Source organism: Cyphomyrmex costatus, unplaced genomic scaffold (genome assembly GCF_001594065.2).
Source record: "Cyphomyrmex costatus isolate MS0001 unplaced genomic scaffold, Ccosl1.0 scaffold505, whole genome shotgun sequence".
In the NCBI taxonomy this organism is placed as follows: Eukaryota; Metazoa; Arthropoda; class Insecta; order Hymenoptera; family Formicidae; genus Cyphomyrmex; species Cyphomyrmex costatus.
The window spans coordinates 721,150-733,887 of record NW_017279311.1 but is presented as its reverse complement, the minus strand read 5'-3'; the positions used below and the strand labels follow the sequence as shown (position 1 = coordinate 733,887).

At 31.3% G+C, this 12,738-nt stretch overlaps 2 protein-coding genes across 2 annotated transcripts; one reads left to right on the top strand and one right to left on the bottom strand.

Annotated features, from left to right (window-relative positions):
- Positions 1–201: 201 nt before the first annotated feature.
- LOC108778630 (ankyrin repeat domain-containing protein 29) lies at positions 202–8,707 on the bottom strand (the record flags this gene model as incomplete). Its single annotated transcript, XM_018545852.1, has 3 exons — positions 8,375–8,707; positions 2,059–2,169; positions 202–300 (listed from the first exon to the last, which is right to left on the bottom strand). Coding segments are annotated over exons 1-3 (222 nt in total), but the record flags the coding sequence as incomplete, so codon positions are not given.
- An 801-nt stretch (positions 8,708–9,508) lies between these two features.
- On the top strand, positions 9,509–10,987 carry RpS21 (ribosomal protein S21). Its single transcript, XM_018545875.1, has 4 exons — positions 9,509–9,565; positions 9,666–9,730; positions 10,542–10,677; positions 10,872–10,987. Exons 2-4 carry the CDS (start codon positions 9,681–9,683, stop codon positions 10,935–10,937), a joined length of 252 nt encoding a protein of 83 aa, XP_018401377.1. The 5' UTR covers positions 9,509–9,565; positions 9,666–9,680; the 3' UTR covers positions 10,938–10,987.
- The last annotated feature ends 1,751 nt before the right edge of the window (positions 10,988–12,738 follow it).

Below are 12,738 nucleotides of genomic sequence, written 5' to 3'. Positions count from 1 at the left end.
AAGAGTAAAGGCTATCTTCTCATTTAACGTCTTATTGTAATACGCTAATATTATAGTATAGTATACTAAGGATTTTTAGCCATTAATAAACGTGGGCGTGCACGAGTTGTCTCTGTAATTATTATTAAGCTTTCATTCATTCCACGGGGATATTATTCATTCACAGATACACTCGATCTTTGACACAAGGTCAGGACTTACCAGCCTTTTGGCATTGGGATCCGCCCCTTGATGCAACAGCTCGATCACGGCGTCGATGTGGCCACCAGCGGCGGCCAATATCAAAGGTGTCGTGCCGTCCTGAAAGAAAACCGACCTCGTTTGCAAAACTTCGTTCCGACGATATATAATTAGACGCGAAACTTTCCCGCCGGTGAACACTAAACTCCGGCGAATGTATGCCGGTGTATATTTTCTAATCAATCTTCTCGCGAGCTAGTAAGATTCGCGCTAAATGTCCTAATGATTAAAAGTCTACTAGTGCAATTAGCACACTTATATTAATCCGAGTTAGCCACATACTTAAGGGTCACTGTCCTAAGCGAAGAATTTACATGCATGCATTTTGACGAAACATTATCTTTTTATAATCAAAAAGTTTTATTTACAAACAATGATTAAGAAAAATTATTTTAACTATCCTTTATATTTAAAACTATATACACAAAAAAAAAATACATACGTAAATAATAATTACTTCGTTTCAAATATTTAAAAGTAATTTATATATCTACAATCCATCGTAAGTCACCACAAAGATCACATTTATTTAAAATTTATTCTGAATCCTAGAGTGAGTTTAATATTTTTTAATCAAGATTATTAAATTAAAATAAATTCGATTTGCTTATTATATAAAGTCGTTTCTTTGATCAATTTTATAATATTCTTCAAAACAAAATAAATTCGGTATTGAATACATAATAATGAATATTTCTAACATTTATAATAAATATTAGGATTGTTATCAAGAAAATATTCTTTGTTAAAGATAATCATAATTTAAAAGGAAGAAAATTAATTGAGTAATCGCTTTTCTCAGCAATAGAATAGGTATTTTTAATAGATAAATTTATTTATTGATATTTAGATAAGGACATATTAATTAATAAAATTACTGGTTTTCACAGACACACACACACACACAAGTGATAAAGTGTAAAAAAAGTACAGTAACAAAGGATTAATATATAGTCACATATTTCTAAAAGTAACGATTTGCGTATAAAATTGTTACCAGTAGATTCTTTCCATTTAGTGACACAAGTCGACATAAATATTACTCTAATTTTCTTAGCATTTAAAGTTATAATGATAGGATACAAATGTCGACTTGTGTCTAAAAAATATTGACTGGTATTTTTAGTAGGATAGAAAAGAATCGTGAATGGGGCAGGAAGTACTATTAATTTTAATTTTCTGTTGACTAAATAAACATATAGTGATTTCATTCGGCCCTGACACGGACATAATTTCATGCAGATGAGTTTGCAAAAAATACAGACGTCGATAAAACGTGTTCGGCTTCCCAAGTCGAAAAGTAGTACGATTAGTGTCCGAGCTGATCTAATAAACCACTTTCGAGACGCGCAGAGAAGAGTAACGTTACTCGTGCTGCTCGTTCTTCGTCGTTATTTGCATAATGAGTCGACAGCGAGGAGAGAAAATAGCCGGTAAATCGCGCGTTTGCCGGGATATCGCTTATCTATCGCGAGACTATTGTAATCAGGAACGTGAGTTCCTGTCTAATCGATTTCCGGCAGTAATCTCACGCGATCTTATTGTTTTGAGCTGATGAACCGACTGAACGAACCAATTTCAACTGATAAAATCAAAATCCAATTGAATATCGTATTTCAGGAAGGCACAGATTAATATTATCATTTTCGTGTAAAACAAAATATTTTCTTTTAATTATCTTTTCATTGTAAATTCTCATAAAAAGTTAATGTTCAGTTGTCACACAAAGCTCTCCCAACCGTTTGAAGATCGTGTTTGAGAAATGTCCACGATAACGAGATCTTACTTCGAAAACTGGGGGTATTGCACGGTACTGACCTTGTCTTTGCAATCAACGTGGACACGTCCGGAATCCAATAAAATACGAAGACGCTTGGCGTCCCCGCGTGCCGCCGCCAGATGCAACTCCACGTCCCAAGGCGACTCTTTCTGAAAAAAAACGAGAGCCAAAGGTAACAGGTTAATAAATCGCTAATTAATTTCACGTTTCTTGATTTACGCAAGGTCGCATCGGAGCGACGTAAACGTGAGAAAGTGTCAGAAACAAAAGTTTTTTTTTTTACGCCTCTCGAGAATTTATAGAAACTATATTAAAATCGTAACAATATAAAATTGCAAGATCGATGCAGAAGAATAGAGAAATACATTTTTCAAAATTTCTTCACTTTAAAAAATCTTTTCACAATGGAAATTTATTACAAAAGTTATTATACATATATTAATAAATGACAAAAAAATAGTAAACTTAATAATAGTTAACACAAAAAATTTGAGATTAATTTCTTAATACTCCAAGAATACCAATTATCAGAAACCAAGATTAATTTTTAAACTAGAAAAATTAAATTTAATCAGTTTTGAATAATTCCAATCTTTTTACAATCTTTTTAGATTTCTAGAGAATTTATTTGATTTCTTTTTTACTTTTCATGTTTTTATACAAATAAAGTCAATCAGTTTCGACATTAATAATATAATATAATACAGTTATTCAAATTATGAAACATTTATTGTATATCTGTATTTAAATTATTATAAAACAAATCATTGTCTTCAATTACTGCTTATCGGAAAATATTTTCATATATATTCAAGTTTTTTTTATATTTAAATAATGAAACATTTATATATCGAAGTCTGAATATATGAATCGTGTATTGGATATGTAATGGAATATGAATGTAACTGTGAATTTCCGGGTGAACTCGTCAGATTGTTGGGGCCGTTTAAAAGCCGTCAAATATTTTTAGCGCTTCCATAATCTCAGAAATATGCTCGAAGTTGTCATTGGGATCGATATTTCTCGGGACCGTAGATCCGGCCATTTTTATTCCTCTCGTTTACGGCTTCTAACGGTGAACCCATCGGCGCAAATGTTATCCAGCGTGAGTATTGTCGGTCTTTCGCCACGATGATGATCGAAATAATACGTCGACCTTCGCTTTCGAGTGTTTATGGAGTGATCCGACTTGCGGTGCAAACACGTTCTTGGAGAGAGAAAATATCCCGCGTGATTTCTCGGGGAATAAACGCCTGTGTCCTCGGCGCGTCGCGCCTGCGAATTTACGTCTGAACGGAACTCGCATTCCGAAATATTTCGAACGAGCAAGAAAAATAGGCTTGTAGGCCCGATATCTGTAACTTTGTATCCGTTAGCCTAGTAGTTTATTGATTCCGGACACTCGTCACGGATCGCAAACGTAAAATTGCAAAACACGTCGAGCAGTATGCTCAATAGCGCGGAAAAATCTTATAGGATTTTGCGGCGATTCCGTAGCACGGCAAGAAATGTCTCTTTCGGATATGTAGAACACGAGAAATAAATCTCGATCACGAAAATCTAGGATACTAAAAATCTTATAGGATTTTGCGGCGATTCCGTAGCACGGCAAGAAATGTCTCTTTCGGATATGTAGAACACGAGAAATAAATCTCGATCACGAAAATCTAGGATACTACACGGAAAGAATTATATCTTAAAATTTACCCTAAAAATATGATAATTGTGGGACAACATTATATTTCGAAGAATTTTTATGTAAATCTCTCACATTCATTAATAAAACTACAATAAAATATAAAATAAGTATGATTAATTTTACTGAAGTGCATGGTAAAAATCTTTAAATTTATTGTATTGTACCATAATTACTGTATTTTCAGGGTAAATTTTAAGAAATCCTTCTCTCCGTGTATAACACTTTTTCCTGTTAAACATTTCTATCGTGCCAATTATAATTATAAATCAATGTTTTAATGGAAAGGTAGACATAAGCGCATCTCCTAAGAAACTAATATATTTTACATCATCAATCATTTGCAAATGTAATAATTATGTACAAAGTCTTATAAGAAAAAATTAAAAATTTATTACTTTTTTAACCTTGATTTTTGCGATGTTGAAGGATAATTAGTAAGTTACAAAAATTATTAGAAAGTTATTGAACACAAAACTTATTAAAAGATGATTTTTGTATTTTAAAATTCAAAATTATAAGATTAAATATAATAAAATCATAATACTAAAATATTCAGCATTGATCATTACATATAATTATAACAGGTTAAAGTAATTAAATATTTTCATTATTATAGATTATTTAAAGTCTTTTTTTTATCCAAGCAAATCTTTCTCGGTACTCGATAAAAAGACGATTTATCCTAATCGTATTTTACAATAATCTATAAATGCGTAATTTATACATAACATCATAATTGCATTCGGAACACATCGTGTGTTTGCATCAACTTTGAGAGAAAATATTGTAACCTGTTAAAAAATTGAAATGAGTTATTAAGTAAATTATTTCACGTTTTATTATGAATTCGTAAATCATTAATTTTGAAATTCAAATTGATGCATGTACTACTTTATTATGTGGCTAAAAATCTCACAAGTCTGCATCGAACACACGTGTTCGGTGGCGATAATCTCTAAACGTGGCTTTCGCGGAGCTGCACTTTTTTCCGCAGTCTCGACTGCAACCGTAATTAGCGCGCGCGGTTGACAATTAAAGCTTTAATTAAAATATCAAAACATCTATCAAGAATAACACTCTGACATTTGCGGCATTTCTTCTAGATGTACATACTTATTATTCGTATTTAAAAACGATGTTCTAACATTGAAACTTCAAACTATATTGTCATAATTAGTTATTACTGTCGAAACATCCTATTTCATAATTTTATATATTATAACATCACTGAATTTTAATTCCTCTTCAAATCTGCGTCAGATGTCAAGCTAAAATTTATTTATAAGTTTATACGCGCGTCATACATTTTGATGTATATTGTATATTTTGATATATTTTGATATACATATATGTGCAATTTAATATATATATTTTGCATGTACTCTAGAAATCTAACACTGATCAATACTGAAAAACAGTAATTAATTACTTATTTTAAATATTAAAAATATTATTGTTCAGTATTTTTAGTAATCTACATAAATAATTAATTACTGTGTTTTAATAATAAATTGACCAATATTAAACTACGTATTGCACATTTATAAAAATCTATAATTATAAATAAAAAAAGTCTTTTCTGTATTAGGTTTCTGTTAGAAAAGATAAAAAACTAAACATTCTAATGAGAACAAATATTTATTTACTCTAAGTAAATAAATATTTACTTATTAATAAAAATTATTGTTAAATCAAAATAATTATTTTTGTACTAAATAAATGTATCTTCATATTTATTAAATATTATATTTTGTTGGTATTACTCAAACAAATGATTTATTAAAATTTAGTATTTTTTCAGAGTGTAAGAGTATTCCGATTCTCCATATGCAATTATAAAAATTTGAAATTAAAATGAAAGCCTTTCCTGTGAATATTTATCGCTCAAACGTAACATAAAAATTACGTGTAATTAAATCGTTGTATTCATTATAGGAACGTTCTACGTACGTCGAAAAAATAAATTACAGCAAAAGGCTGTGGCGCAGGTTTCTCGATCGTCGCGGATTTATCAACCAGTTGTTAACGAGCCTGATTCGAGCAGTCTGGTGTAAATCTTACGTAACGTAGATAGGGAAAATATATGATGAACAAGCTATTAAGCGTGCCCTGCCGACGTCGGCAACGCGACCGGCTCTAAAGCGGACTATACACACCGCTCGATATTATGTAATGCGTGTCACGAACAATATCACGCTGATGATAATGTCTGTTTGCAGTGCATATATAAACTCAAGTACATTGAAATTATAATAATTACGCGATTACGATTGTCAGCGGATTATCGACGCACAGCGCCGCCCATTTCGGTTCAATCCAGGGGATCAATTTGTGTGTTTCTTGAAATGAGATAAAAATTACAAAAGTGGACGAATTTTTTTAAAATAACTAAACACTGAGGATGATCTAATAATAAAGGTCGAAACATTTGTGTTTGAATTATACATTTGAATAGTGATAGAATGATTTTTCGCGAAAAAAAATCAATATTAGCTTTTATGCTTCTTTTATCTAATAACTTGATTTATTTATAAAAATTTTTATAATTTGAATTAACAAATTTACTAGATGTAAACCAATGGCTACGTTCAGCAGAAAAAGCAACTTTACACAACTATCTTAAGATTCTTAAAAATGATTACTTTATACATTTAGGTTCAGTGAGGAAGATCAGTCATGTTAAGAATTTTACAACAAAAGCTGATTTTTCTGTTGAATGCAGTCGATGAAATCACGATGATAAGACCAAGTGAACCAGTTTCAAAGATGCGCAGTCGTTTAAAGCAACGATGATATTTGCGTAAGTTGTGATTGCATTTTTGTGAGTTTTACTTTACTTCACAAAATTCACAATCAACCTCCAAATAAAAAACCGTCAGACAAAATTGACCGTCACATCTTCGCGGTTCAGTTTTCTACGGAAATGTCCGGGTCAACAAGGCGCGACAAAGCTCTTCGTCTTTCGGTTTTTAATCGCTCTCGCGCAGGTGCACCTATTCATCGTCGCGAACCAGAAATAGCGCACAACTAAAGATAAGACGTATGTATATTTCTTGTCACGCTTTTAATATGTGACCTTCTAGTTTTTCGTTTGTTAAATACGCAAATCATGCTTAATGTTGCGACTGTTAACAGTTGAAAGGGAAAAATAATATTATATCAAGGACTCGAGATAAAAGCGATGTTTTTTCGATCTCCCGGAAGAGAAGACAATCGAATCGTCGGAAAAAAAAAGCACAGCAACGATAAAGCATCCGCGAATAAATGAATTGTATAGAAAGCTCGATGTAGGCGATGTTCCAAAATTCACTGTCAGTGCTGAATATATTTAGGTGCACTATAGATTTTCACACGTTGAAAAAAATTACCTAAACATAAGTAATACTTTCTTGAATAGTACTAAGAGTTAACATTTTCTTATTGCAAATAAGTATTTATTAAACATAAATATATATTATTTGATCCAGGTACTATTTCCTTTTTTTTTTTTTAATAAATATTTATTTGCAGTAAGAAATGTTTATTTGATACTATTCAAGATAATAATATTAGAAATGTTACTTAAAAAATTCTTTTCAGCGCAGAATTGGAAAAATTGTAAGTTATTTATCAGTTAGATATATATATATTTTTTAAGTCATCTTGTATGTATTTAATATAGAAATTGAGAAAATTTGGTTTTTTAAATATTTTTTTATTTGCTCAAATTTTGTATTACTTTATGCACTCAATTTCTACAACAAATATCTATATATGAGGTAATTTAAAAAGAAACTTAAAAGTAGTGTGTTCTCCAGCCCAATCCTAAATTTTTTAGATACTAGGAAATGAATTTTGGAACAAAGCCATAATAAATAATATTTAAGTCTCGATTAAACAATTATTTCTCGTAAGTAACTGGAGCTCAAGCATGCATATTTTTTTCCATTTCATCTAATCGATCTGACGTGAATCAAAGAATAAACTTGAAGAAGTTAATGGATAAAAATATAGCTTATCGATTATATCGTGTACAGATTCGTACTCGATAAATTATATATGTATAACTTATCGCAACATATTATGTCAAATCCAATTCACCATCGAGTTATTTAATAATATTAAATTTAATAATATAATAATTTGACAAGCGCCACAAAGATCCTGTCCACCGAATGTTCAAAATTCCGTTACGCTTCCGAATCTGAGCAAATTAATAAGTATTAATCAATAATTTATAAAGAATTAAGGACAATATTAATTAATGACAAGCAGTATATTTTCCTTAGAGATTCGTGTAAGACCGTCTATTATTTATACATTAACAAATAGCATCATTTGTTTTATACGTATATCACAGAGAGAACAAACGTCTCAAACAGTGGAAATTACCAAATCCTAAATTACACATTACTTCCCAAAAAGAAGCCGATCTGAATTTCGATACGAAAGAGTGGCGAAGTAGTGTGTTATTTAAATTTGTCCTCTAAAAAACACAACACACACGATTATTCTACAGTTACAAAATTACCATACTACGACAATTTAGAAGGACGCTCGTGTCCTTTCGAAGTTTTTTCACATTTCAGGAAACAAAAGCGAACGTTCAGGGAGGCTGGGGGAGGCGAACGTTTCTCGCGGGGGAGAGATACAACCGCGGCGAATCTCGCGCTCACCTTCATGGACATGTTGAATCGCACTGCCGTATGTATTCCGATCAATTATTCGTTCAGTCACTCTCCGGTCCTGCCGACGTGCATCGCACCGTCACGTCGCCGTCGAGCGAGAGCGTTCGCGCCGCGCACAATCACCGTCGTCGATCCATCCAGCGCGGAGCGCGCTTCGCTACTGAACGCGAGCCACTAAACGCGGCCGGTTTTGAAGCACCGCGCTCTCGCCAGGGTGTTCCGCCCGTACGATACGTACGTACGCGCGCGACGGCCGATCGGCGTCGTCATATCGTCGAGAGCCGGTCGGACGAATCGCGCGTAGGACATACCACACAGCACGTAATCGCGAACAATTGCGAATAGACGGGGCGCGCGGCCGTCGACGACGGATCGCCGCGAGAGCACCGGACGAGTGCAGGGTGGTGAGGTGAGGTGGAGAGAGAGGGGGGGGGGACTGCGACAGAACGAGAATAGAGGGGGGGGGGGGACTGCGACAGAACGGGAAGTGCACGGACACGAACTCCAGGATCTCCTCCGTCTCACCTCGCGCATGCGCGGTGTAGACGTTTTTTTTTTGTTTTTTTTTTAGTCGAAATCGGCGAAAATGTTTGCGGCGAACGATATAGATTTGTCCGCATTGCTCTGAAATTCCGAAACAGTTTTGTAACGAGATTAAATGGATATTTGAGGGTTGAAAAGCACAGAAAACGGAGGTTCTGAGCAAAAAGTGTCATAATAGACATATATAATAATAATATGTAAGTATCAACTTAAATTTTAAATTTAATCACGGATTGAAATTACAAAATATGAGATAATTGATTTAGTAACTTTCGAAATATTGTGAGAATATGGGTTATATATTTATTAATATATCAAAATAAAGTCCGTGTCGTTCGTGTGTTCCTCGATCCCTCTTCCCAAACGTAATTACGATGCGTATCAATTAATTTCACATTAAAATAAAAATTGTATAACATAAAATTAATAAAACTATGTAGTAATAAATATTTATTACCAGTTTGTTCAAATACAAAAAGTTGCAACATACAGTTTGTTTCCATTCGACGCACGCCGCAAAGTTCCATTTCATCATTCCATGTTCCGTCGTTCCGTATTGTTCCATATCCAGTCATTCCAGTTCTCCATCTTTCATTTCGCAGCCTTCTTGCTTCTCGAGTAATCGACGTTCCGATTGTAAGTACGACAAGTATTTACGAAGAAATTAACATTGGCTTAAAAATGTTTTGCCTGCCCAAATAAAACGCTAATCTTCCGTTTTACTGTGTTGTTGTAGTAGCTGTAAAGAAAAATGGAGAACGATTTGGGAAATCTGGTCGACTTGTACATCCCTCGAAAATGGTAAGACGCAAGCACACGTGGTTTAATGATAATTCTTGCAAACTTTACACCGAACGCGAGCGAAAGTCTCATGTCTAAATGTTCAATTATATTCGTGTTACGCAGATTTCTATATTCAGGAAGATAGACTGTAACGCGTACGATAAATAAACAGCGGTTTGTAAGTGAGGTTAGGTAATTCCACACAAATCTGTGGATCTGTTCTTCGTAACTAAACTGTGTATGCTCGTTATACTTCAAGGCCCAATTTGTCATTTTCTAATTAACTTGTGGTTAGATTTAATTTGATAATAATGTAAACATTTGTATTATTCTAGTGATTAATGAACTGAACTGATGGTTTTGTGTAATAACTTAAAGTTAACACACTATCAGTTTATTAAAGTATCAATTTAGTGATTAATCTAATAGTTAGAAACACTAATTTTTATATCATCAAATTAAGTGATGTCTGTATAACACGTTAACTGGAAAATGAAAAATCAGGCCATAATATTTTTGAAGTTTAATGAAGACAAAATAATTTTAATGCAGTGGAATGATGAAGATCAGGATCTCTATTCTTATAAAAAGTATTGCATAAGTAAAACTAGGGAAATATATTATACTATAGTGTTTCATTATTTTTTCATATGTTTCTTTTCAAGAATAGAAATCCAGCCTTTGTAAATCTGTTTCAGTGAAAAGATCAATTTCTTTCAACTGTCTGATTTTTGTAATCACATTTGAAAGAATATATTTGTAGAAGAATTACAGGAAGATTTTTTAGAAAGAATGGATTTAAATCCTGTAATTTCTCTCTGTATTGTAGCTCGGCGAGTAATCGTATCATCCATGCCAAAGATCATGCATCTATACAGCTGACTCTGGCCGATGTTGACCCAGAAACAGGTCGTATGACCGATACTCACAAGATGTATGCAATCTGTGGAGCAATTCGTCGAATGGTATGTTTAAATTACTTATGTATACATATATATATATATAGATTTGTATAATTTATATAATTAATTCTTTGGTACATTTTAAATGCAAAATTATTATACTATTTAATTGACATAATATTTCTATAATAAATAACATTGTTAAAATTGTAATATAAATTAACCTCATGAAGTTTTTCCTAATTTTATGTTCACAGGGAGAATCTGATGATTGCATCGTAAGATTGACAAAGAACGATGGACTATTATCTAAGAACTTTTAATCTAAGTTATATGACAAATTTATTTTCAATAAATTAAAAAATGTAAAACAGGTTTAATTATTTTTTTAACTTGCCATAATTCTATTTATATTCATAGTTTTATATTAATGTACTCATTATATAGAATACAATAATATAATGTAAAGGACATAAAAGTCAAAGAACAAAATAATTAAACCGCATCTTACATATTATAATTATTTTAATAAAAAAGTTGTCATAGTATAAAATATATTTATACTTTAACAACTTAATTTATATTTTATATTTTTACAATTTTTTTATTAAATTAATTATAATGTGTAAGATGCGGTTTAATTATTTTGTTCTTTGATTATTATATGCCCTTTACATTATATTACTATATTTAATATTAAGAGTCCTTTGCTTTTCGTATATCAAATCTTAATTTTATTATCTGAAGATGGCCTAATCAAAAGGCCAAGACATGTAATTCTGTATTTTACGTATTTATTTAATTAATATATTTTATGTCTTAACTTCAATATACATTTTAAATGCTTAACTGAATTATGTGCCCTTTTCAACTTTATTGTTAATCATTTTATTGTGCGACAGACGAAAAAGATAAATAAACCGTTTATTACAGGAAACATCGATCTTATTTTGATAATATTAATTGAATTAATAAATAACCATATTTTTAAAATGCATTGCCTTTATTAATAAACATATGTAGCGCATATTGATTTGCGTTACACGGTAGTATACAACTAATATATTCTGGATTATTTATTACATTTAATATCGAAAATGTTAAATGTATTTCCATTTAATATCGTAATAGTAATCGTAGAGAAGAATAAAAAATACTTAATCAATAGTCTAAATATAAAGTCTAAAAATCTTTCTTTGCTTTCTCAGCATAAAATTTGGATTATCAAAATTTCGGTAAGGCAACTTTAATACTTATTTTTATCAATAATACTGGAGCATGTTCTTCATTTTCCGATTATTGATAAAAATATTTTAAAACAGCACATTAATTTCGAAAAAATATTAAAAATAATGTTATAAAAATTTTTAGACGTCTTATGTGTGATACATATTATGTCTGTTAAATCAATATCGATATATATATATCTACGTCAATCTCTTAAGAAAAGAATATATTTTTTTTAATGTATAAATTTGTAAAAAATTATATAATTCGTTCTCTTTTATTTACTTAAACTTTTTTACTATTATTTTAACATAAAATAATAGTAAATTAAAATAATAGTAAAATATTATAATAGCTAAAATATTTTTGTACGGATTAATTTAGAATTATACTAATAAAATTTTATATATATTGAAAGTTGGTCAGTAGATATAAATTCCCGAATTTCAGCGTTTTTTCTATTAGACTATTAGAGTATTCCTTGATAAATTTTTTTTAAATTTCCGTGATTCTATTTATCTTTTATTGACCACATTATACTTATAATTGCTGCAATATTGGGAACCAATATATAGCTAATATTAAAGATAATCAGATGAAACTTTTATCTTCAATGTTGGATCAATTATATTGGGGATTCAGTTTTTACTCAATATTTAAATGACTATATATATTGTTTTCGCCAATGTAAGAAATAAGACTTCAGGTATACCTATCATGGAACAAAGTGAGAATGGATTCCGATCGGAATCCATTCCAATTTTGTTAGGTATCCTGGACTATGGGTCCTGGCCAGTATTCATAGTCAGTTCTTATATTCGAGTTCTGTCTTAAGCTCACTTTTGAGGTCTTAACAAACCAATTAGAAGGCCGCATTAGCGTCTTAAGACATTACTT